Source organism: Capra hircus, chromosome 5, assembly GCF_001704415.2.
Source record: "Capra hircus breed San Clemente chromosome 5, ASM170441v1, whole genome shotgun sequence".
Classification (NCBI taxonomy): domain Eukaryota; kingdom Metazoa; phylum Chordata; class Mammalia; order Artiodactyla; family Bovidae; genus Capra; species Capra hircus.
In genome coordinates this window covers 4284354-4311208 of record NC_030812.1, presented here as the reverse complement: position 1 = coordinate 4311208, position 26855 = coordinate 4284354, and the positions used below count along the sequence as shown (strand labels likewise).

General features: G+C 36.9%; 1 protein-coding gene across 6 annotated transcripts in view; it reads left to right on the top strand.

Moving 5' to 3' along the window:
- Positions 1-20797, top strand: part of KCNC2 (potassium voltage-gated channel subfamily C member 2) — a 240621-nt gene extending 219824 nt beyond the window's left edge. For 2 of the 6 annotated variants that reach the window (XM_018047561.1, XM_018047562.1), the window contains exons 3-5: positions 9709-10636; positions 12704-12868; positions 17636-20797. In XM_018047561.1, coding sequence (XP_017903050.1) covers positions 9709-10636; positions 12704-12868; positions 17636-17772 — 1230 coding nt within the window. In that variant the 3' untranslated portion in view covers positions 17773-20797. The remainder of the gene's footprint in view (positions 1-9708; positions 10637-12703; positions 12869-17635) is intronic. The other 4 variants (XM_018047564.1, XM_018047566.1, XM_018047563.1 and 1 more) reach the window with 4 other exon arrangements.

Genomic DNA, 26855 nt, shown 5'->3' with positions numbered 1-26855 from the left:
CTGATGGACATTTAGGTTGCTTCCATATCTTGACAACTGTAAATAATGCTATGAACATTGAAGTACATTTATCTTTTTGAATTAATATTTTGGTTTTTTTGGAGGTGGTATATACTCAGGAGTGGAATTGCTGGGTCATATGGTAGTTCTATTTTTATTTTTTTGAGAAACTTCTGTACTATTTTCCACTGTAGTTGTGTCAATTTGCATTCCTACCAACAATGCACGTGTGTTCCCTTTTCTTCACATCCATGCCAATACTTGTTACTTGTGTTCTTCTGGATAGTAGCCATTCTAACAAGAGTAAGGTGATATTTCATCACGGCTTTGATTTGCATTTCCCTGATGAGTAGTTATGCTGAATATTTTTTTATGTGCCTATTACCCATCTGCATTTCCTCTTTGGCTAAATGTCTACTCAGTTTTTCCTGCCCATCTTTAGGTGAATTGTTTGTTTTTTTGATGTTAAGTTGTAGGAACTGCTTATTTATGTTGGGTATTAGTCATTTATCAGTCATATCTTTTGCAAATATTTTGTCCCATTCGTTAAGCTGTCTTTTTCTTTTGTTGATGGTTTCCTGTGCTGTGCAAAGCTGTTAAGTTTAATTAGTTCACATTTGTTTATTTATTTTTGCTTTTATTTCATTTACTTTAGGATATGAATTCAAAAAAAATACTGCTGTGATTTATGTCAAAGCGGAGAAGGCAATGGCAACCCACTCCAGTACTCTTGCCTGGAAAATCCCATGGATGGAGGAGCCTGGTAACTGAGTGACTTCACTTTCACTTTCACTTTCATGCATTGGAGAAGGAAATGGCAACCCACTCCAGTGTTCTTGCCTGGAGAATCCCAGGGACGGGGGAGCCTCTTGGGCTGCCGTCTATGGGGTCGCACAGAGTCAGACACAACTGAAGCGACTTAGCAGCAGCAGCAGCAGCAGGACCAACATGTCAAAGAGTGTTCTGCCTATGTTTTCATCTAGAAGTTTTTCAGCCTTACATTTAGGTCTTTAATAATTTTGAGTTTATTTTTGTGTATGATGGTAGATAATGTTAGTTAGCTTTTGAGTTCAGCTATATGTATTTTAATACTTACACGAAAAAGAAAATGATGAAACATAAAACTATACCACATTTATCCTCACCTTTCTTTCAGCCTATTATGTATACGTGGAGAATCTTACTTGAATGTTTGCTTTGAGGCTTTTAGACATAATACATTCCATGTACAACCTGGGCTCTGAGGACTTCTCCATAGATGCTAATCAAGAAAAAAAAATTAGAGCATGTTGGGCACTCTGTGTTGCTAAGCATGGACACTGAGCTTATGGAGAAGAAGTAACTGCTTCTTGGAACCACAAACCAATATTTTAGCAGGATATCCCCATCCTGAAACTGCCTTAGGTGATGTAGCAGTCCTTTGAAGTCAGGCAACATGCAGCATCTTGTCTAGAAAACTTTAAAAATTTTTAATTAGTATTTAACATGCCTCTTTTTATTTTTATTTAATGCTTGTAGGAGTTTGTAGTCTTATCACAGGGGAAAAGGAAGAGAAAGATGGCAGTATAGTTTTCTTCCTCAAATCCCAGGTAAGACACAAGCTTTATTAGCTGAATGAATGGAAGCTATTATTGGCAACATTTGGACAAATTTAATTTGTTTCTGCTATAAATTTGAATTTTTGCTTCAGTGTGCGTGCTTATTTTTTCATTTCTCCTTTTCACATCATTTTTATCACGATCAAAATGTGTTCTACCGTATTATTTTGTTCATTTTATTCATTTTAAATTAATTCTTCTACCCTTCTATTCATCCATCCAGTCATACTAAATACTAACTAAACATATGGAGTAATAGGCAAATTTGGCCTTGCAGTGCGGAATGAAGCAGGGCAAAGACTAATAGAATTTTGCCAAGAAAACGCACTGGTCATAGCAAACACCCTCTTCCAACAACACAAGAGAAGACTCTACACATGGACATCACCAGATGGTCAACACCAAAATCAGATTGATTATATTCTTTGCAGCTAAATATGAAGAAGCTCTATACAGTCAACAAAAACAAGACTGGGAGCTGACTGTGCCTCAGATCATGAACTCCTTATTACCAAATTCAGACTTAAATTGAAGAAAGTAGGGAAAACCACTAGACCATTCAGGTATGACCTAAATCAAATCCCTTATGATTATACAGTGGAAGTGAGAAATAGATTTAAGGGCCTAGATCTGATAGATAGAGTGCTTGATGAACTATGGAATGAAGTTCATGACATTGTACAGGAGGCAGGGATCAAGACCACCCCCATGGAAAAGAAATGCAAAAAAGCAAAATGGCTGTCCGAGGAGGCCTTACAAATAGCTGTGAAAAGAAGAGAGGAGAAAAGCAAAGAGAAAAGGAAAGATATAAGCATCTGAATGCAGAGTTCCAAAGCATAGCAAGAAGAGATAAGAAAGCCTTCTTCAGCAATCAGTGCAAAGAAATAGAGGAAAACAACAGAATGGGAAAGACTAGAGATCTCTTCAAGAAAATGAGAGATACCAAGGGAACATTTCATGCAAAGATGGGCTCGATAAAGGACAGAAATGGGATGGACCTAACAGAAGCAGAAGATGTTAAGAAGAGGTGGCAAGAATACACAGAAGAACTGTACAAAAAAGATCTTCACGACCCAGATAATCACGATGGTGTGGTCACTCATCTAGAGCCAGACATCCTGGAATGTGAAGTCAAGTGGGCCTTAGGAAGCATCACTACGAACAAAGCTAGTGGAGGTGATGGAATTCCAGTTGAGCTATTTCAAATCCTGAAAGATGATGCTGTGAAAGTGCTGCACTCAATATGCCAGCACATTTGGAAAACTCTGCAGTGGCCACAGGACTGGAAAAGGTCAGTTTTCATTCCAATCCCAAAGAAAGGCAATGCCAAAGAATGCTCAAACTACTGCACAATTGCAGTCATCTCCCCCGCTAGTAAAGTAATGCTCAAAATTCTCCAAGCCAGGCTTCAGCAATACATGAACTGTGAACTTCCTGATGTTCAAGCTGGTTTTAGAAAAGGCCGAGGAACCAGAGATCAACTTGCCAACATCCACTGGATCATGGAAAAAGCAAGAGAGTTCCAGAAAAACATCTATTTCTCCTTTATTGACTATGCCAAAGCCTTTGACTGTGTGGATCACAATAAACTGTGGAAAATTCTAAAAGAGATGGGAATACCAGACCACCTGACCTGCCTCTTGAGAAATCTGTATGCAGGTCAGGAAGCAATAGTTAGACCTGAACATGGAACAACAGACTGGTTCCAAATAGGAAAAGGAGTACGTCAAGGCTGTATATTGTCACCCTGCTTATTTAACTTATATGCAGAGTACATCATGAGAAATGCTGGACTGGAAGAAACACAAGCTGGAATCAAGATTGCCAGGAGAAATATCAATAATCTCAGATATGCAGGTGACACCACCCTTATGGCAGAAAGTGAAGAGGAACTAAAAAGCCTCTTGATGAAAGTGAAAGAGGAGAGTGAAAGAGTTGGCCTAAAGCTCAACATTCAGAAAATGAAGATCATGGCATCCGGTCCCATCACTTCATGGGAAATAGATGGGGAAACAGTGGAGACTGTCAGACTTTATTTTTGGGGGGCTCCAAAATTTCTGCAGATGGTGACTGCAGCCATGGAATTAAAAGACGCTTACTCCTTGGAAGAAAAGTTATGACCAACCTAGATAGCAAATTCAAAACAGAGACATTACTTTGCCGAATAAGGTCCATCTGGTCAAGGCTATGATTTTTCCTGTGGTCATGTATGGATGTGAGAGTTGGACTGTGAAGAAGGCTGAGTGCAGAAGAATTAATGCTTTTTTATTTTTTATTTTTTTTACTTTACAATACTGTATTGGTTTTGCCATATATTGATGCTTTTGAACTGTGGTGTTGGAGAAGACTCTTGAGAGTCCCTTGGACTGCAAGGAGATCCAACCAGTCTATTCTGAAGGAGATCAACCCTGGGATTTCTTTGGAAGGACTGATGCTAAAGCTGAAACTCCAGTACTTTGGCCACCTCATGCGAAGAGTTGACTCATTGATAAAGACTCTGATTCTGCCGGGAGTGGGGTGGGGGGGGGTGGTTGGGGGCAGGAGGAAAAGGGGACGACAGAGGATGAGATGGCTGGATGGCATCACTGACTCGATGGATGTGAGTCTGAGTGAACTCTGGTAGTTGGTGATGGACAGGGAGTTCTGGCGTGCTGTGATTCATGGAGTCGCAAAGAGTCGGACACGACTGAGCGACTGAACTGAACTGAACTGTGACAGAATCAGGGGATATAGAAATGAATATGACAGTATTCAAGTCCTTAAACAGTCACCAATTCAGTGGAGAGAAAAATAAATAAATAATTAATTAAAGTCTTCTTTCCCCCTATTTCTTTCCCTTTGTATTTCTTTTTCTTAATATTATTCAGTGTAACCTCACATTTACTCATTTGATGCAATCTGTGAGTTAGGAACAAAGGAAGACATTTTCTATCTCTGAGACTCTTAGATTTAAGTTCACATAAAGTGAACTTAAAGTGTTCAAATCCTTTGTTAAAGAAATCCAGGTGTAGCCTCTGGATAATCCTAGTTCTTCAAGATTTCTGGAGCTACCCTTTCATTTGATGCTCAAACTAAATTCCTGGTAAACTGAGATCCTATTCTTCACTCCGTGGGAAGCTTTGTCTCCCACTATCTCCAAGGACTTCACTGGGGGCTCAATTTCTCCTGATGCCCTTTTACTATTATTTGTTGCTCTCTTATGTTTTTGAATCTGACTATGTATGTTTCCTCCTTGGCTGCCTGCTGCCCTCCTGTCATCCTCCCATGGTCCAAGAACTTCATTACTCAGAGCACGTTCAACACCAAGCTGTTTGGTAAAACCACCTTTTACTGAGGCATAAGAAAGCAAGCATCATCTTAGAATTTAATATTCTCTGTTAGGTTCTTTCGCTATATCTGTGGTGGTGGTGGTGGTGGTATAGTCGCTAAGTCGTCTGACTCTTGCTACCCCATAGGCTGCAGCCTGCCAGGCTCCTCTGTCCATGGGATTTTCCAGGAAAGAATAATGGAGTGGGTTGCCATTTCCTTCTCCAGGGGAATCTTCCCAACCTAGAAATAGAACCCGGGTCTCCTGCATTGCAGACAGATTCTTTACTGACTATCTGTGGGGGGATTTCTAATTGTTTGTCCTCGCATTATGGACTTTTCCTCCTTGTCTTTGGAGACCTTTTCCATTTCCTTCTTGTTAGAATTCAACTTTCTCCTAACATCCTCTTTTGCAGGCTGACAGAAGCCAACTTCCAATTCCCTACCATGTAATAATGAAGTAAATTTTGGCTTTCAGTTACAGCTTTCTTATTCTTGACCATACCAAGTGTCCTTAGCCTTTCTTAATGACCTGTCTAGCTGTTTTTTAAACAAAATAATCATCTACTTAGAAGATGAATCCTGTATATTTCCAAGCATATCAAAGTTTATTTCTATTTTTCATACTCTCTATATTTTCCTATGTTATAATATTATCATACCAGCAGATGTACAAAGTCCTTTAAAGCTAAAGACATATTGAGTTATAAAGACTACAATGTAGAATAATACAAATGCAAAAATCATCATATGGTTCTTTAAATAATTCTAATAAAATTTTTGATAAATGAAAGATCCAAATGACATAAAACCAGACAACTTTTGGTTTCTAAAGTTTTGTGTCTTGGAATTGTGTATACTTAGAAACTGTTCTGTTGCTTTGCTTACTCAGTTATTTGTGTAGAAGCCAGAATTTTGTCTTAACATAAACACACATGGGCCATAAACATCCCATTACATAGGAGGTAGTTAGCTATTCTTATTAAGGTTTAGGAAAACTCTTTTAAGAGTCTACAAATGCTTAGAATTTAAAAACTACTCCAATTCACTTAGTAATCAATTATCAATCTTGTATTATCAGTCTGTTGAAAAAACACGGGAACAGAGGTTTCAAACTATACTATGCATAGCAATCACCTAGAAAGCCTGTAGAATGCAAATTCCATCTCCCCAAACAATGGAATCTGACATCTGATGTAGGGCTAAGAAATTCACATTTACGTAAGCTGCCCAGGTGTTTTATAATGAATGTGAGCACAGTTTTGGAAATATGAGGCGGGTATTTAAATAATGTCCTAGTACAAAATGATTCATGTTACTTAAATCCTAGCCACCTAGTGTGGTATCTTAAGACTTTTTTGACCTTTTCCTGGTAACATAACTTGTTTAATGAACATAAACAGTAAGTTCCAGTAATTCTTACTGAGGTAATAATGATTTCAAGTATTTTCATTGTGCTTTAAATTACAAGCCATCTTTTATTTTCACTTTATCCCAGTCAATGGGGCTGGTGCAATAATTTAAGACAAGTTAATTATATAGGTCTCCCAATATAGAAAGTCCAAAGGGACTCTACCAGCACTCAAACCTCAAAAGTCACCTTATAGTCTCATTTTAAATTCAAATACAGGTAATATTTTTGGTTGATTTAAAACCTTTGAAAAGTGAGGATCTCTGTGCTAATTTGGGATTTGTTCATCACAATTTGTGCAAAAGAGGCAGACCTGGAAAGTCTACTCTACTCTTCCTTTGGTGTTCCCTTCAAGGCATCACTTAAGAAATTCCAGACATTTTTGTTAAAACTTCTCTCTTGTGTGATACACATCTCTCCTTTCTATCAGGTTGACCTCCGCTTATCCTTCAAAGTCCAGTCTATTGATATTTTCTCAGAGGTTTCTATAACCTCTCAGTCTAAATAAAGTTTTAGGTCATTTTTTCCTTTCATTGAATTTATTATAATTGAAATTGTGTAATTTTGTGTAGTTAAATATTCAATGTCTGTATGCCTAGTGGATTGTGAGTTCCTCAAAGGATGGGATTGTGTTTTGTTTACTACTGTTAAAGTAAGGCCCTATCCCTGTGGCCTGGCATACAGAGGCACTCAACATACTTGTTGAATTAATGAATGAAGTCTAGGGGAAAATATCTGACTGGAAAAGATTTTAGCACTTTATAATGATGAGCATAAAGGTATGGTTGAAAACTGTCTTTGCTGTATGAGAGGTGGTAAGTCAGGACTAATTTTGAATGAGCAACGTTGAAGTTCCCACTCTTCACTACAGAGTATAGGTGGACAGCATTTGAGACTGAAAACTTAGTTTAGCCAGAGAAAATGCTGACTCAGAAACACTGGGATCAAAGATAAAAGTGGTTTACTTTAATTGCTTTGTACTCTCTAACATCTCACAGATGGAATTTGCCCACTAAACCCTTAGACGCTTAGCCTAAAATTCTGGACGCCATGGTGGGATGTGTGGGGTGGCTGTGGAGGACTCAGTATGTCACACTGCTGAGGCTCTAGTGACAAAAGAACAGGGTGGGGGGAGTCAGAAACAAGCGTGACTCTCAGATCCAGGGATGAAACTGTGATTAGGTAAAGAAGTGACACACAGATCAAAGATAATTGATTCTTTCTCCAAAAGATGTAATATTTTAAAGAATCTGTGAGGTCCTAGTGATATTGAGTGTTAGAATAAGTAGTTGACTTAAAAAGAGTATATTTATTTGTATGAAGGAAAAGCTAAGTGAAAAATAATGCCATCATCTCACAGTATATCTGGAAAAGATCATAGTCAAACTGTAACGTCAAAACCAAGGGAAGTTGGAAGATAGGAATGGAAAAATAAGGCAAAGCCTTGATTTACATGACTTATAATATTAATATGAATGATGTAATTTACTAGCACACTGCGGAGAAACTAGTCCATAATTTGGGGTGGTTCTTTCCTTTTCTGGAGAAGGAAATGGCAACCTGCTCCAGTATTCTTGCCTGGAAAAATCCCATGGATGGAGGAGCCTGGTAGGCTACAGTCCATGGGGTTGCAAAGAGTCGGACACGACTTCACTTTCACTTTCTTTTCCTTTTTAGTTGAGGTTATAGTTGATGTACAATATTATATGTTTCAGATGTACAGCATAGTGATTTACAACTATTAAAAAGTTGTATTCAATTTATAGTTAATAAAACTATTGGATAATATTCCCTAAGTTGTACTATATATCTTTATAACTTACTTATTTTATCCATAATTGTTTGTACCTCTTAATCCTTTACCCCTATCTTTCCCCTGCCTCTTGAGAAGTTTCTTTAAGGCAGATAATCTCAGTCCTAAGATTTTTTTTTTTTCAGTCTTTTTGTGTATCGCATGTATTTGGCAAAATCTGTGTATCTCTTACATTGAAACTCAACCAGGGAAAAAGGGAGATGATTTCAATCTCTTCTTGAAACTTAAATCTTTTCAGTGTTTAGTTGAGAAGCAGGTATTAGGGAAGAGCTTTGGGTTCGGGACATGTCGTACTATTCCTAAAAAAGATCTCCCTCTGTTTGACTGATGACCTCTTCCTCCTGAATAACTCATTTGTTTAGATATTCAAGGACCCTTGGGAGTCTCTTGATGCTCAGCGAGCATGCCCAATCTGAGCACACTCAGAGAGTGCCAGGGATCTGCCAGCTTTTCTGAAAGCCTCCGGTGCTGACAGCTGGCAACAGTGTCATGCGCTTCACATGACACTGGGTCTCAGATTTTCAGATCTTTCATATTAAGACAAATGTGATCCTAAAATAAATAGAGGTTTCGACATATTTGTATTCTACATCTGAGAGTTTGGTAGTTACGGGAACAGAATCTGGGGCAAAACTTATCAGGTTAATCTTATGACTTTGGAAAAGTTACAAACTCTGTGACCATAAAAGGTGACAGTGTGGTGTCCTTATGAGGATTGTGTGAGTTAATTATGTAAATTGCTTTGAAGAGTGTTTGGTACTAGTAAGAACTATATAAGTGGGAGCTTTTATTATTATTCTGTATTAGTAAGTGTGTGTATTAGTCATATATTATTGGCCAAAAAATGTTGAATTTTAAAAATCCTGTATAACATATATTCTATAACTTTTTAACATATTATTCTAACATCTGAAGTTCTCTTTCAGGAGAGGAAGAATGCCTCTTAATTTGTCCCTTTATTCTTTCTCTCCCTTCAGTCTCAATGCCAACTCTTCTTCCTTAGGTTTGCAAGACTTCACCTTTGGTTGATATAAATGGTAGCACAGCTCAGATAGTTTTCTCATGTTCACACCTCATGATAATCTGAACATTTAAGAAGAAGCCTGCAGTTAAATATGGGTGGCTTCCAAATTTCCATCAGTGTAGACTGCACCTTATATTTATGGTTGTCAATCTGGATCTAATACACGAAGATTTCTAGGATCGTAACCAATATCTGGAGCCATTGTCTACATTTATTTTTTTTTTTCAGCCTGCTGCCCTTTAACATTCGATTGCAAGGATTTTATTTTTCGCTCTTTCTCTTACACAAAAGAGTCAAATTGTTTTCCAACATAAATCAAAACTTTTCATCTATATAAGCTGAAAAAAAAACTTGAAACATCCTTCCTGTGCGACTCTAATGGATGTTACCTAGATGTCTGAGCTCTTACAGTTGAGTAACATCCCAAGTGAAATCTCCAAAAAACGTGTTCACACTTCTTCATCTACAGGAAGTGCTCTTAGACTTGGATTGAAGTGTATTACGGTTCAGATCATTCTATGTTTCTTCTTTTATTTCTTCTTTCTTTTCCCTACAGTTTATTGCTTTCGCTTCTTTATTCTTCATCCTGGTTTCAATCACAACCTTTTGCCTGGAGACACACGAAGCTTTCAATATTGTCAAAAACAAGACAGAATCAGTCACCAATGGCACCAGCGTGGTTCCACAGTATGAAATTGAAACGGATCCTGCCTTGACGTATGTAGAAGGAGTGTGCGTGGTATGGTTTACTTTTGAATTTTTAGTCCGTATTGTTTTCTCCCCCAATAAACTTGAATTCGTCAAAAACCTCTTGAATATCATTGACTTCGTGGCCATCCTACCCTTCTACTTAGAGGTGGGCCTCAGCGGGCTCTCATCTAAAGCTGCTAAAGATGTACTTGGCTTCCTCAGAGTGGTCAGATTTGTGAGGATCCTGAGGATCTTCAAGCTCACCCGCCATTTTGTAGGTTTGAGGGTGCTTGGACACACTCTTCGAGCGAGTACAAATGAATTTTTGCTGCTCATAATCTTCCTGGCTCTAGGAGTTTTGATATTTGCTACTATGATCTACTATGCGGAGAGAGTGGGTGCCCAGCCCAACGACCCTTCAGCTAGTGAGCACACGCAGTTCAAAAACATCCCCATTGGGTTCTGGTGGGCTGTCGTGACCATGACCACCTTGGGCTATGGAGACATGTACCCCCAGACGTGGTCGGGGATGCTGGTGGGAGCCCTGTGTGCTCTGGCTGGAGTGCTGACAATAGCCATGCCCGTACCTGTCATTGTCAACAACTTCGGAATGTACTACTCCTTGGCGATGGCGAAGCAGAAGCTTCCGAGAAAAAGAAAGAAGCACATCCCTCCTGCTCCTCAGGCAAGCTCGCCTGCTTTCTGCAAGACAGAATTAAACATGGCCTGCAACAGCAAACAGGGTGACACGTGTCTGGGCAAAGACAATCGGCTTCTGGAACATAACAGATCAGGTAAGGCACGGTTTCAAATGCATGCCATTAAATACTTTATAGACCAGTGTGTCCCTTAAGTAGAAGTCACCTTCTCATTTTCTGCAAATGTTTGGAGTTTTCAGTTCTACCCCTTTACAAAATCTGTTTGTGTCAGGCTTGTAGATAGCTAGACTGTAGCTTTTCTAAATGAATCCTAAGTAGAAGTCCGCATAGCTGGTCTATAGAGTTCTCCTGCTTTGACGGGAATGCCCTGTGCTGACGGCGCCAATATTTTCTTTTGCCTTTTTGTTGCTTTTGTGCCGTTGTTTCTTTGTTTCCCTGCACGATGTGGTGGTATGATATTGGACATTTTCCATCCTTCATTCTCAAAATGTTGATCTCCATATCATTTGGCTTGGTGTGTTTGTCTCAGTTTTATCTCTGCCACACGGGGCCATGCATTTTGACCTAATTCACAAGAAGAAGTTACATAAAAAGAAGGGATGTTTATGTTTCAAAGGCCTAAACACTGAAGAGGTGATATGTAAGAGTGCCCTTTGGAAAGTAAAGGTCTTTCTTATTAATATTATGGAGGGTTGATTAAGTTTTCATTATTCTTAAATTAGGCTATTTCAATATAATTCCTTTGCTTTGGGTAAAGTGCTATGTAGTACAATCAGCCCAACATTATGCAGGGTCTAGAGGATCTGCTTTGGCTAATCAATAGGAAGGTTGAATTTCTCCATGGATTTCCTTTTTTATGCATTCTGCACTGGTTGCTTTTCCCTTCCAGAATATAATTTTGGATAAATTCCTGCTTGAAATTAGCTGAATTCCTACTTCTCTCTATTGCCATAGATAATCTAGAGTTAATTGACTGTAAATTGACATTCAGTTTGCCAAAGTGATAAATAGTGTCTTCTCTAATCTGTTATGTCTAGTACAGATGAAATATATTGTAGACCTCACAATTTAACTAATTTTTTGTCATCTATGAAATGCTAAATATATGCATTCCCTATAACTTAAATAGTTTAATCTTCTTCCTGTAGAAAAATAATTTATGACAATCTCATGTGAATAATTTAGCATTATTTAGAAATAACACTGATTAAACAAAACAAGCAAACTAGCAAACAAATGGGAAAAGCAAGTGACATTTTCACAGGTTGCCTCCTTAGCTCCCAGAAGCTGTTATGGATTAAATGGTGGCGGGGGGTGGGGGGGGGAACTTGACTGGGACTGAACTGCTTTTTAAAAGATTTTATTCAAAGTCCTCATGTTTATTTAGTAGATTGTTTTGCAAATTCTGTCAGTATGTTTCTGAGAGTTGCTGTCCAGGAATGTCCTTGTGAAAGAAGGTTTGGGTTGCTGCCCTTATTGGATTGTTCTGAGTTACCTGTGCAGGGCTTTTCTGAAGGGCATGAAAAGGAGGACACACTCTCAGCTTGGGCAAGCACTGTTACCAGCTAGCATCTAGGCTATAGGACGTGAAAGTCTTTGGCAAGTATTTAGACGTAAATGTTTCAAGGGCGTTTGGAGAAGGTGATGTTGTTCCATTGTTATGCTCAAAAATACTATGTCACTTCAAAGCAGAGAACCTGGACACAAAATCTGTAAACTTTGGGATTGTTTTCATTATAAAATTTGGGAAAAATTACTTTCAGAAAATAATGAAAGCATATGTCTTTTAGCCCTGCAAAGACAATTATTTACTTAGGAGTTTTTCCTTCAGTAGGCTCCATTTTTAAAGACGTACAGTATCTAGATAACCTGTCAAAAGTGGAAAGATATTAATTTCGTGTGCTACTACATTATCACACTTACTTTGAATCATGTTACTTTTGTAAAAGTCGTTGTCATATTAGATAAAATCCAACATGAAATTAAAATTTCCCTGAGAACCTTTCTCTCCTTTTCAATACATTTCCATTTTGCTCCATGTAAGTTTTTGTGACGAGTGATGAAAATTCTTTTCTTATCATGTTGTGGTTGTTGTACTTTGTATTATCGAGTGACTGTACTATGGACATTGGGTGTAAACTCTCTGTGTTGTCTCATTGCCTCATCATCACTGTCTGCCAATGGGCACGGCGCTGTGACCAGTGTTATCAGGTGACGAGAGTGCAGGAAGTGAGCCGCCAGTATCACCCCCAGAAAGGCTCCCCATCAGGCGCTCTAGTACCAGAGACAGACACAGAAGAGGGGAGACATGTTTCCTGCTGACGGCAGGTGATTACACGTGCACCTCTGATGGAGGGATCAGGAAAGGTAGGCATGCATTTCATCACATCCTGTCAGGTGACTTAGCAATTAAATGCTGCAAATGTATGGAGTGATGTAAAATGCTCGTTCATCATTTTCTAGGAACAACTATGACATCATAGTGCTTTTTTGCCTCATTACATCTTATCTCATTATAAACATTTAAAAATATGTATCATGACAGCCAACTTGATTGTCATATCTGAAAGACATTTCACCCTTTCTTTTTTTTTTATGTTTTGGTTTTTCATTTGTCTATGGGCAGAATTGTAATGAAGTATTTAATAATTAAGTCAATCATTTAATTGTTTTAATATAATATATTCAGCAGCCTTGAAAAGTTATCTTTTTTCTTCAATGAATTAAACTCACTAATTAACTCTATGCATCTGTTTGACACGTGGTTGATAATTATAAAACAATAATAAAGCTTTTTCTTTAAAGTAAAGCATTAAACATACTGTAATGGTCTCTTATCCTGGTGGCTCAGACGGTAAAGCGTCTGTCTACAATGTGGGAGACCCGGGTTGGATCCCTGGGTCGGGAAGATCCCCTGGAGAAGGAAATGGCAATCTACTTCAGTACTATTGCCTGGAAAATCCCATGGACAGAGGAGCCTGGTAGGCTACAGTCCATGGGATGACAAAGAGTCGGACACGACTGAGCAACTTCACTTAATGGTCTCTTATCCAGTGTTTGGGCAAATTTTCCCCAGTAATTAATCTCAATGTCAGGAGCTTGCTAAGGTACATGATCCTCTGGCCATACAGAACAGTATACACAATCAGTGGAAAGGTTACTTACCGTACTTACAAATGTACTTACAAAAGTCAAAATGCCAAATTTCTCTTCTGGGCAGTAATCATTTTATTATTATTTTTTAATTGACCCTGAACAATTCCTGGCTCATAGAAGATACTTAATATCTGTTGAATGGATACATTGTATTAGGTAGGCATCTTGGTTAAGAAATATAGCAGGATACTGAAGCTCCACTCCAGCATGTGGTTTTATTTCACTAGATTGTATCAACCATCTATGACTATTCCTTAGGTGCTAGTTTTCATTTTCATTTTATTAAACTTTGCCAACCAAAGAATTGGACACTTTTTATCCTCAAGAAATTAGTTTCGTGACACTTATAACCCACCCTTGTCAAAGTTCTGGTATGCTCTTAGAACACCTTCTGCTTTGAGAATTCCAGTTGCCTTAGTGCCAAGGTTATTTTACTCGATTTACGGACAGAATGGAGAAAGAACTACAAATTTCTTATGAAGAAATAATAATTTCTTAGGCAATTGACTGAATTTGAATGAAAAGCCACTCTAAAAGTTTCATGTTAGTGCAACTGCATTTTAAAAATATTGTGCTTATTTGCTATTCATTGCAATTTCTCCCTACAGAATACTTTACCGCTTTAAGTCTAAAATATTTATTTTATGAAGCCTATTTCCTTTGAAATAGCTCATTACCCATGTTGTCTTCATTTTTGTTTCTTCTGAGCACTTTACATTGTTCTTTCTGTCTCCATACAAAAGAGAAGACAGAGGACTCTTCTTTTGTTGCTTTAACGTGTAATATTTTAAATTATACTTCATTCCAAGAACTGTCACTCTCTGCATCTATCTCTTGTACCAAAATGTATTTCAGTTATCTGATTTTTCACTATTTTATATTGTTACAATAGTTTTAAAATATTTTTATAATTAATACTCTATCACAGTACTTAAAATATATGTATATAACTAATAATATAGAATATAGTACTTAAAGTGCCTTGTAATCTTAATCACTATATATGTATATACATATATCCATATGTGTATATATGTATTTTTATGTATTATGTGGTTATATTTGGATATACTTTAAGCATCATTCAATAAAATATCACATGCAATATTTATACTAGGGCTACATGTTAAGACTCTAGCTAGAATGTTTTTCTTCTATGTTAGATAATATTTTGAATTTTAAACTGTCAAAGGGGATCACATATTTAAGAAGACTTTGAAAACTATAAAGCACCTGTAATAGTTTTCCTGTAAAATGGCAAAATTCCATAGCAAAGCAATTAATAAGATATTGTGTTTCTATGAGAACATTATACATGTGATCTTATTTCACAAATACAAATTCTATCAATGAGAGCATCTTTGAACACCCAACTATGAGCTTTTTATTTTTCATCATTTCTCACTATAAGCAAATCCTTTTTCATTCTTGCTTAGTTATTTTGTAGATCTGTGTGTTTTTCCCTGGATCTGGTAACATTTCTGGCTATTCTCACTTAATCTTCTCAGTGCTTTCTCTGTCATGTCTGTTAGAAATCCATTCATTTCTTCTCCTTTCCTTTATATAGATTAGAGACACCTTCCATTATTCCCACTCACATATTTATCTTCTGTATGCTTCTAATCGTTTCCTACACTGACCTGATTTTTGAGTTATGTAAATTCTCCCCTATATAGATGAGAAAAATAACTGGATTCCCATTGTATTCTTTTTCTATCAACAAGTGTAAATGCAGTTGGGCATACATTAAGAAAACATGTGGATTACCTAAAAGAATGGACTCCCAAAACTTAGAACCTATGATTTTATTTATACAGTAGTTTTATTTATATATCATTTTACATGAACATAAACATCTCATTGATAGTGCACAAACAGGCAGTTTCAATATTGCCCCAAACAAATATGTGCTTTTAAAAGCTGTATAAAGTGTATATCGTGTATTTAGATGTTAGTTCAAATTGAGTTCAGTATTGCTTATTCTCATAAATTATATTTTCAGTCATTCCATTCAATAAAAGCTTGATGAGGCAAAATTTTGTCAAATTTTCTAATCATAATGAACCTGCAGAATAAAGGAAGAATAAATGTATATGAAAAACATAATTTTACTAATTAAATACTTGTTACTAAATTATAAGGGAACCCTTCTCAAGTGGACACTGAAATCATAGTTATTAGAAGGACTTATAAACAGAATAAATAATATTTATCTTAATGACTATAATTCAGAAAAGTAACTAAACATTTGCAAGGGCAACCAAGATTTACATGTAAATAACATGATTAATATAAATTGTTAAACAGATTTTTACCTTTTTTGGAAGTCTCATAGGGAACACGGTTATTGTGGGGAACAAGATGTCTATTTTTACAAGGATGGTTTATAGTTATTAGCAACTTCTTTGATTCATGTATATTCACGAGGTTGCTTTTAATCAAAACCAATCAATGTTTATAGTCTAGTTTACATTTTTAGGTTACACTAAAAATCCAAGTCAACTTGGATAAATTATTCTTTCTCCAATCCTAGTTATATTTCCAATCGCATTACAGAAGAGGAATGATAATTAGCCCTCTAGGAATGTGAAGGTCCCTATGTAAGAGTGAATGACTTGCAATTCCTTTTTAATTATTTAAGACATTCTCTCATTAACTGTTCCATCACCCAGCAGAGCAGAATGAAATATATGCCAGCTCTTATGCGTTATAGCTCAAAATACTAATAAAACATAGGCAGATAATTTTCTCATTAGCAGAAATTACGTCCTAGAGAACTTTACTGTAATCAGTGGATGACATAAATTTTCATCGACAAAATATCAAAGAAAACATCTAATCTGCTGAAAGTTTGTGGGTGTGTATGTAGAGAGGGGGTTCCTACTAGTCAAACCTTACCCCACAGCAGAGCTGTTTCATTTTCCGGATCTATAACACTTTTTCAGTGGAGCTGTCAGAACATTTATTTACTGAATTGTATAATAATGCCTGTTTTTTCAGTTAATGATTGCCTGCCTTTTAAGACAATTTTGCCTCTACTTTTACAGTAGGTACTCACTACCTCGTTTACCTGCCTCTAGTCTTTTCTAATAAAAAATACCACAATATATACTCCTCCTAAAAGTGTCCTTGATGGGGTGTGGGTTGAGCAGCTAAGGCAAATCAGTGGGTTAAAGTTTGTTGGAAAGACCTGTAAGTGGGAAGGATTCTGTAAGTCAGTGATTATTATGAACAGAAGATTAGAATGCAAGATAATAGGAAGAAAAAGTGGATTAATATCAAATTATTCTTCATTCCTGGCAGGGAAGAATCAGCTGAAAATATATAATCAAAATCAGATTTAAGTTTACTGAAATGATGACTCAGTTTATATTATATATTTATTTATTTTTTAATACAAGGGATTAGAAATAGGCATTCATTCTACATCACCTAGATAATGGCATTAAAAGCCATTATTGACGAATCATCCTTTTAACCCCATAAAGCTGGAAGATTAAAGATGCTGGGAAAGAGTTGTCCACTTAAACTTAAGCAAGCTTTATTAGCTTAGTGAATACTAAAATAAGAATGAAAAGAGAAAAAATAGCTCATTTATTTTTTTTCAGGGACATATTCTGAAATTTAAAAATATTAGCCAAATTTGTATCTTACTTAAGTTGCTTTGCATAATTCTTAAAAGTTTTCTGATACTGAATATGTCAAAATTGCATCAATACAAACTATATTTGGAAAAGAATAGATTTTGAAGTATTACAATAGTAATTTGTGATAGCTGGCTTAATCTTTTGGAAATGACAGCTACAGTAAGCTTCATTTTTTTCTTTTTTAGAGTTGTAAATTGTCTCAATATTGAATTCTTTGTAAGCGAATTCTTTGAGCTCAAAAATAGCACTTTGATTACCCTGCATGATATTGTTTGTCTGTGTCTATTTTCTGGTTGAATTCAACTGATGTCTGTGCATTTTTCCATAAAAGGATATGAAAAATCCCGAAGCTTAAACAACATAGCGGGCTTGGCAGGCAATGCTCTGAGGCTCTCTCCAGTAACTTCACCTTACAACTCTCCTTGTCCTCTGAGGCGCTCTCGATCTCCCATCCCATCTATCTTGTAAACCAAACTGCATCAGTTGGCTAAATGGTCTTAATTCAAGTACTGTTTACCCCGTAATGGAAATAATTAAATGTAGAGTTACTCCAGACGCCATTAATACAGTATAAATCCTGCATGATACTACTATCTGAAGTCAGAAATGCCATTTGGGTAGCTGACGAATCTTATCCGGGCTTTAAACGAATCTTATCCTTGTAGTGCTACCACTTCTCCTTATGAATTGCCCTGATCTCCTTTCGCAATAAAATGACAGATAGCATCAGATATTGGCGGGTAGCCTAATACATAAACACATCTTCAGGGAGATATATTTATATCATTGTGCTTCCAAATGCCAGCTACTTCATGGGGACTTCATTTCTTGTGACTCTGAACCATTCTGAAGATGTCTGGGATTCTGTTTTGAATGCACGCAACGTGACTTTGGTCAGCTCATTTGCATGGACCATCTTGTCTTTATCACCTGAAAGCAATGTCACAGAGTTCGGGGACCGCAGAGGGCTCGGGATATGTGTACTTGCATCGAACCATCCTGCTGATGTGAAAGCACTGGTTGACTGTTCTGCATGTTGAATTGTGGGGCAGGGAGGGTGAATTTCTCCTTGACAATTTTTTTTTCTTTATAATTCTTTGAAAAAAAATTTGTTTTAAATAGTTTAATTTCTTGATTGATTTACTTTTCTTCCAAAATGCTGTATTGGAGTTCTGAATGTCTCTGGTTGTTTGCACACAGATAACTGCAAAGAGATTGTCATTACTGGTTACACGCAAGCCGAGGCCAGATCTCTTACTTAATGGCTTGGGGAAGGCACAAAACATGAGAGAAAGGTAACTGCCAGCCAGGCTTGCATCGTTCAGATAGGAATTGCTATTTGGAACTAGACTCATGGTTTTTTTTTATTTTTTTTAATCCCAGAATTTGTCATCGTTTTCAGAGTCAGGGTGCCAAATACCACTCAAAATTCTTGTCTTTTTTACCCCCTTCTTTTATTTAATTTTTTATTTTTTTTTGCAAACAACAAAGAGCATTGTTGTTCACAGGAAGCTTTCTTGACCAGCCTTAAATTCCCGACCGACAGCATTGATCAGGTTTTCAGGCAGTGTTTAATCAGGTGCTTTGTCCTGTATGTTGTTCTGTCCGTATGTCTTAGCTCCCTGTCTTATATGTATATGCCATCTGTCTCCATGAAGCACAGAAATGCCTTGATAAGGTGTTCATGATTTTAGTACTGGGTCTTCTCCCCTGCCCCTTGCCTTCTTCACTACTTGGAACAGCCTCTCTGCTTTGTGTATAAATTAATGATGCCCCGTAGACTACCTAAGTTAATCAGTACTGTGAACCTTTTTGAGAAGCAGGATTTAAGCAGCAGTTTTACCGTTGCATTTGATTGCCTGCTGCAGTGTCAGTTTCTACTACCTAGCAACCAGAATTCATCAGGACACACCAGTGAAACCCTCAGGGTGTCTTATTCTGTCCAAGTGGAAGACATTCTGTTTGCACATCCCTACAAATGCAATAGCGGTAGTGTGTCTGATGTATTGGACATGAGAGGGAAGAAACTACCATTCTATAAACTGAGAGATAAACAGTATTTTTAAGGCATTTGGGATCCTTGAGACTGCTGATTCCTAGTGCTCATGTTTATTTCCAGTTAGGGAGACAGTTGTCACTTTTAGAATTGGCCACATAACATGTATTACTTTATATCCCCAAGTCCTAGAGCATGACCTGCATGTCAGAGACCTTGTACAGCAATGTATTTACCCAGACGTAAACAACTGGTATTTAGAGATTCAGTGATGCTTTTGATAACACTACACATAGAAAGTTATAATTAAACACAACTTTATGGTAAAGGAATTAATATACTGTCTGGTGCTGCTGTTATTGACTGCAGTGTTATACAGAATTTATCATGGATTTTTGACTGCTGAAAAAGGGACAGTGGAATTTAGCCATACCAAGGACTGTTCTGGAAACAGACTTCTGCTGCTGAATGTGCCCTGATGTGACCAGGTTGCACTTGGAAGAGATCCTGGCGTCTTCATGAGGCATGAGAAGCCTATGCAAGAGCTGTGGCTGGAACTCATTTGGTGCTGCCCATATGAGTGGTCTGCTGAGGACTGGCTGGTGTCCGTGAAACAGCTGTAAATACCAACATGTATGCATGGGTCAACAGCTTTGGCCATCTCACATCAAAGAAAGCCAGAGTCACGATCAACATCTCTGGAGCTTCCAGTAAGGCCCACACCTCTGTGAATTACCCTTTGTGGACCTGCAGTAGATTGTGCTGTGATCATAAAAGCAGTGATATTGGTATACTATAGGTCTGTCTTAATTTCCTTTATTTCTCCTTTGTTGGTTAGATCCACAAACACTAACTGTATCGTTTATTTTTAATAAACCACTTATAGTAGCTTGTCGTATTATGTTGTAAAATTTTCAGTGCCTATTTGTCAAAATTGACCCATTTGGAGTCTCAGATTTGTTTTAAGTTCTTAAAAGTTATTTGACTTAAACTCATTAATATTATTCATGATTCAAGTATTTCATCATTGTTACCTCAATTATAAATATGAAAAAAATAAAATTCTGGCAATGAGAGTATTTTTTTATTAAATTATCAAGAACTATGTCAGTATATAGTAGAATATTAATTGAATTATATCCTAAAATGTATATTTTGCATAAAAGAGATATTCTTCAATCAATTACTTTTTTTGTGAATTTTGTGGCAAAGAAGCTTGTACTTGTCTTTAAAACTGTTGTAGTTGAAGCTATATAAGAATTCATCTTGCTTAATCAGTATTTCTAGAATTTATTAGTTCCCCTGGGACTCTGAATATAACATACAACCTAATTGTGAACCCCTATATCATGGACCTTTTGTGACCTTCTCAAGGTGCATGCATAACCTTGAAGATAAACGGTGAAAATGTAATTAACTAAAATGAAGAATAAAAGGCAAATAAGTTGGGGATAAACTTGAATCGTATCTGAATAAATTATTCATGTTTTTTCCTTGGCTCGTCTCTTTATTTTGGAGTTTTCAACAGGCTCTACCATTTTTATGCATCGTGATAACAAAAGACACTCATGCATAATAAAGAATTTGAGATGAAAGGATTTGTAAACATACCTAGGTCACATTTTCATTCAAGCCTTGGACATGTAGCCAGTGTTTACCTCTTCTAAGTGACTTTTCCCTTATAATTCTGAAGTGGTAAAATTATTATTATGGTATTTGATTTTTATATGGCATTTTATGACTAAATACTGAATTCTCACTTACGCTTTCCAACTTAATCATCACAGTGATTCTGGAAGTAAATATTTTTTTTTCATTTTATTGGTGTTGAAAGATCACAGAGGCAAGACTATTCACTTATGTATTTGTCACAGTTTTCCTGTCATAGTTTCTTATGGTTTAAATTTCTACTGAGCTTCTTGTGCTAAGTCCTTTCAGTCGTATCCCACTCTGTGTGACCCTATGGACTGTAGCCTGCCAGGCACCTCTGTCCATGGGATCCTCTAGGCAAGCATCCTGGAATGGGTTGCCATTTCTTACTCCAGGGGATCTTCCCTGAACCCGTGTCTCCTGCTTTGGCAGGAAGTTTCTTTACCACGACTGCCACCTGGGAAACCCTTTTATAAATGCTTTATCTTGTAAGTATGACTTCTGTCTCACTTTTGGGTAACAGATGAGTGTTTCAGCAGTACACCACACGTGGCTGGCATTCCATTTCCATTGCAGCGTTATGTGTTTATTTACCTGTAAATTGTATGTCACCAACAGGAACAGAGGAAAGGGAAAATGGAAAAGAGAAATAAGGTTGACAGATCCAACACTTTACTGACTCTTTTCTAGGTCTAAAAGGGCTAGATTATTAAGAGAGTATTGATTATTAAGTCTATTAAGAGACTGATGATTATTGAGACTATTAAGAAACCAAGATTCAGAAAAGAAAATCTGTCTAAATATAATTACTGACAAAAGTTGTTAACTGTGGTGTCAGGATGTAGGATTTGCTGTAAAAAAGGAAAATTATATAGGATGGGGAAACAATGCATTTTAATAGATGATAATTGCCATCAAATTTTGATTAAAAAATCAAGATTAAATAGTTACAGGAAAAAGGGGAAGATATTCAGTTTATCTTTGAAATAAATCACAAGACAGATGAATGGGATAGCAAGAGTGAACTTAACTTGGAAAGAGACAGTGAATATATTAAAAGGCTATAATACAAAGCAAGGACTTTGGAAGATTTATAACATGTTTGAAGACATTTAGAGCTAAATGAATACTATAGATTTATATAAATTTTCTCTGACATGGTTGCAGTATCATTATTATTGATCTTAACTTGTATTTCCTGTTCTCCCCTGAAACAACACTTTCTGAGAATATGATATTTTTCTTTATTATATAAAGATTAAATAATTTAATTGCATTAGTATTACATGGTTTCTTTATTCATCAAACTGTCATGTCAAAGTGACAGGCCAATGAATATGTACTTTGAACATTAAAATGTTCAAAGACTATGTATTCTCCATTGAGAATCCCAGGTACCTAGCACTCATTTTTTTAAAAAACGAACTATATTTTAGAACAGCTTTAGATTCATAGAAATATTAAGCAAAAAATACAGCCTTCCCATTTACCCCCTGCTCCCACACATGCACAACATCCCCTGCTCTCGGCATCTTACACCAGTGGTATTTGTTACAGTTGATGAATCTGCATTGATATACGGTTATCCAAAGTCCATAATTTCCACTAGAGCAGTCCAGGGCAGCACAGATGCATAAGACATCATTCCAAGCATTGAAAACTTCACCTAGAATATTGATCTCTAATCCTGGCTCTGCATCAAAAAAACTGTTGATGTCACTTAAAAAAACAAATGCCAGTGCTCAACTCTAAACCTTTGAAATTATGTCTGGAGATGAGGCCTAGACATATATATTATGTTACGAAAGACTTATATGTATATTATTAGCAAATGAAACGTAACAAAAAAATGAGCATGGATTAAACTTGTAGATTTGATCAATATCATGCCCCTATTTACCATATATACGTCAAGGCTGTATATTGTCACCCTGCTTACTTAACTTCTATGCAGAGTACATCATGAGAAACGCTGGGCTGGAAGAAGCACAAGGTGGAATCAAGATTGCCAGGAGAAATATCAATAACCTCAGATATGCAGATGACACCACCCTTATGGCAGAAAGTGAAAAGGAACTAAAAAGCCTCTTGATGAAAGTGAAAGTGGAGAGTGAAAAAGTTGGCTTAAAGCTCAACATTCAGAAAACGAAGATCATGGCATCCGGTCCCATCACTTCATGGGAAATAGATGGGGAAAAAGTGGAAACAGTGTTAGACTTTATTTTTCGGGGCTCCAAAATCACTCCAAAATCATTTAATGCAGCCATGAAATTAAAAGACACTTACTCCTTGGAAGGAAAGTTATGACCAACCTAGAGAGCATATTGAAAAGCAGACACATCACTTTGCCAACAAAGGTCCATCTAGTCAAGGCGATGGTTTTTCCAGTGGTCGTGTATGGATGTGAGAATTGGACTGTAAAGGAAGCTGAGCACTGAAGAATTGATGCTTTTGAACTATGGTGTTGGAGAAGACTCTTGAGAGTCCCTTGGACTGCAAGGAGATCCAGCCAGTCCATTCCAAAGGAGATCAGTCCTGGGTATTCATTGGAAGGACTGATGCTAAAGCGGGAACTCCAATACTCTGGCTACCTCATGCGAAGAGTTGACTCATTGGAAAAGACTCTGATGCTGAGTAGGATTGGGGGCAGGAGGAGAAGGGGGAGGAGAAGGGGGCGACAGAGGATGGGATCACTGGATGGCATCACCGACTCGATGGACATGAGTTTGAGTAAACTCGAGAGTTGGTGATGGATAAGGAGGCCTGGCGTGCTGCGATTCATGGGGTTGCAAAGAGTCAGACACGACTGAGTGACTGAACTGAACTGAACTGAATTTACCATATAGGTTAGCTAGTCTTTTACTAGCAGATCAGCCAAGTACCTTTTTTAGGAAATTCTTTTTTTTTTTCCATAGCCATCAAATGTGATTCCAAATTGAGGTGCCATTAAAAAGAATTTTGTAGGTGGTTTATAAATCCAGAGTTTAAATCTTCATTTCTCAGTGTATTTCTTATAATCCAAAAGTGATATAAGGATATTACATCTAACTCAAGTATATGATTTTTGAGGGAAAATAAATATTTTTGATGTTTGTTATAAATTTGGTAAACACTTAAGAGTTTTTTTCTGAGTTAGAAAGAATTGTCATCACACCGAAATGATTAAAAGGACTTTGACATTAGTGACAGTTTTACATTTGTCTTAGGAATAGTGAATAGTGAGGTGAAACAGCTAGGATATAAAAGGTTTCTTAATGTAATTTGAAGATTGTAGTTTCTAAAACCTTTGATTAAACTTTAATCAGTGGTCTCCGTGTTTTTATCTCCTTTTTAGATCTGTTAGCAATGAACTGAACTTTTAATTTAAAACCAGTTATTTCTTAATGGCCAAGAGAAAGTATATGACTTAAAGATATACTTAATTTTCTCATCAAAAATGAAACAAAACCTGTAATTTTATTGCAAAGACTTAAGCATGAAGTCAGTACCTAAGGACTGACTGTGTATTTCTTTCTTTCTTTTCTTTTTTTTCCCTGACACCCCACATTTTACCAGTAATTTGGTCTCTATCGAACAAAGACACTAGTTTAAACACTGTACAGTGATATTTTCTCCTGTTGTGGTAGATGTTCCTTATCACACTGGGTGGCAGGAAGCTTAAAAAAAAATTGTAAGAATTCTAGATGGATGACTGGTAGAGAGCCCCAGAATCTAACTAAGATAGTACCAATCAAAACACACACACACAGACACACACACACAGACACACACAGACACAGACACACACACACACACACTGTTGCAAATACAAAGACAAAAAAAAGCCAGAGATAAAGTAGCAAACACTGACTATCGCCTGAAGCAAGGCCAGTTAGTGTGAAATAAGCAAAAGGACAAGCCAAAGGTAAAGAAATAGTTGTATAATTTGGCTTCATAAGTCATGTTAGAATAAATTCTGCACAAAAAGACGAGACATTCTTTTCACTGGTGACCTTGAAAGGTTTGCATTTCATCACAGGGATGCTAGAGAAGTGACCACAAATTTTCGTATTCTTTAGTGAATTTAGACAGTTTCCTCTTAGATGCTCTGTTTTTATTTGCTTGTTTCAGTTTTGACAAAGTAATATCCTCCCTGTACTTTTACATTAATGTTAAATATTTTCAGCGGACTGTCAAAATATAAAGTACTACTGGCTTTATATTTGTTTTGATTTGTATAAAATGAATTTACATACTTTAAAAAAATTTTATTATAAGAGCACAAAATAACAGAGTACTACTGAGAACACGTTGCCTTTTAATGTGAAATTCCCTAATGACACAAAGGAGATTCCTAGGAAAGATATCAGTATAAGGTTCATTTTCCAAAATTAAATTTCTTCAGGCTCAGATCCACCTACTTGTCTTTTAGAACTGATAACACATAGCAACCATAACATTGAGTGTCAAAATATTAAGGTAAAATAACATTTTTGCTTTTGATATCATTTTTTCTTGGCACCAAATGTTCTGGTATTGACATGCGATACGTTGGACCTGTGGAAGAGGGACACGCAGAATTGCTGCTTAGAAAGCATCTGCTGACATAAGTGGTTCACTCGAGATCCACAGGCAGAAACTTCTGCAGCCTCACACCATCAAATAATCCTTCTAACTAAACCAGGTGAACTATGAGACTGTTTCATGATCACAAATGTTATCTTTTGAGTTGCCAACTGATGGTTATGACCAAGATGCCTTACCATTCCCCTCAATTCCACAAAACACTATTTTTTAAGTTATTTTAAATTGGAAAATGATTTCTGTACAGTATGTGTTGGTTTTTGCCCTACAACAATATGAATCAGCCATAAGTATACACATATCCCCGGCTTCTTGAGCCTCCCTCTCACGAGCCCTATATCCCACCCCTCTAAGTAACCACGTGTTTCTTTCTGGCATTGGCCCTTGACATCCCTTTTTCTTAGGATGTTTACTTTTTAAAACTTGCTAGTGTAAATTCTTTCTCTGCCCCTTGGAAGAGTAAGCCTTCTAGCTCTCACCATTTATACAACCCAGGAATATCTTTTTCAAGTTCCTGGGGTCCATTTCTTTGAAATATAATAATCACAAAAGATAGCGCCTCTAACTCCTAGTCTCTGTGGGAAGGTAGGAGCCTTTCTTTTTTAAAAATATAAATTTATTTATTTTAATTGGAGGCTAATTAATTTACAATACTGTATTGGTTTTGCCATACATCAACATGAATCCACCACAGGTGTACACGTGTTCCCCATCCTGACCCCCCCTCCCACCTCCCTCCCCGTACCATCCCTCTGGGTCATCCCAGTGCACCAGCACTGAGCATCCTGTATCCTGCGTGGAACCTGGACTGGCGATTCATTTCACATATGATATTATACATGTTTCAATGCCATTCTCTCAAATCATCCCACCCTCGTCCTCTCCCACAGAGTCCAAAAGACTGTTCTATACATCTCTGTCTCTTCTGCTGTCTCGCATACAGGGTTATCATTACCATCTTTCTAAGTTCCATATATATGCGTTTCTTACGTGCCAATTAGCAGACACCGATGATCCAGTCACATTAACCAACCTCCCCTCTAATGTCCTCTGGGACTTTTTTTACTGGCTCACCCCAGGGCTTAAAAACTCTACCACTTATGTTCCAGTGTAGTTGAGTTTAATCTCTCTCCCTTATTGCAATAATCTTAAATAAAATCTTCCTTTCCTGTTTAACTGGTCCAATGAAATGCAGTTTGTCTAGTTTCTTAGTCGATATTGTAAGTTGTGATGAATCACAAAAACAAAATGAAAAAAGCATTTTGAGGACTTACATAGGTAGGGTAGAGGTGAGGAGGAATTCCAACCACTCTGTTAGTTAATTTTCAAACAGATTTTTGGA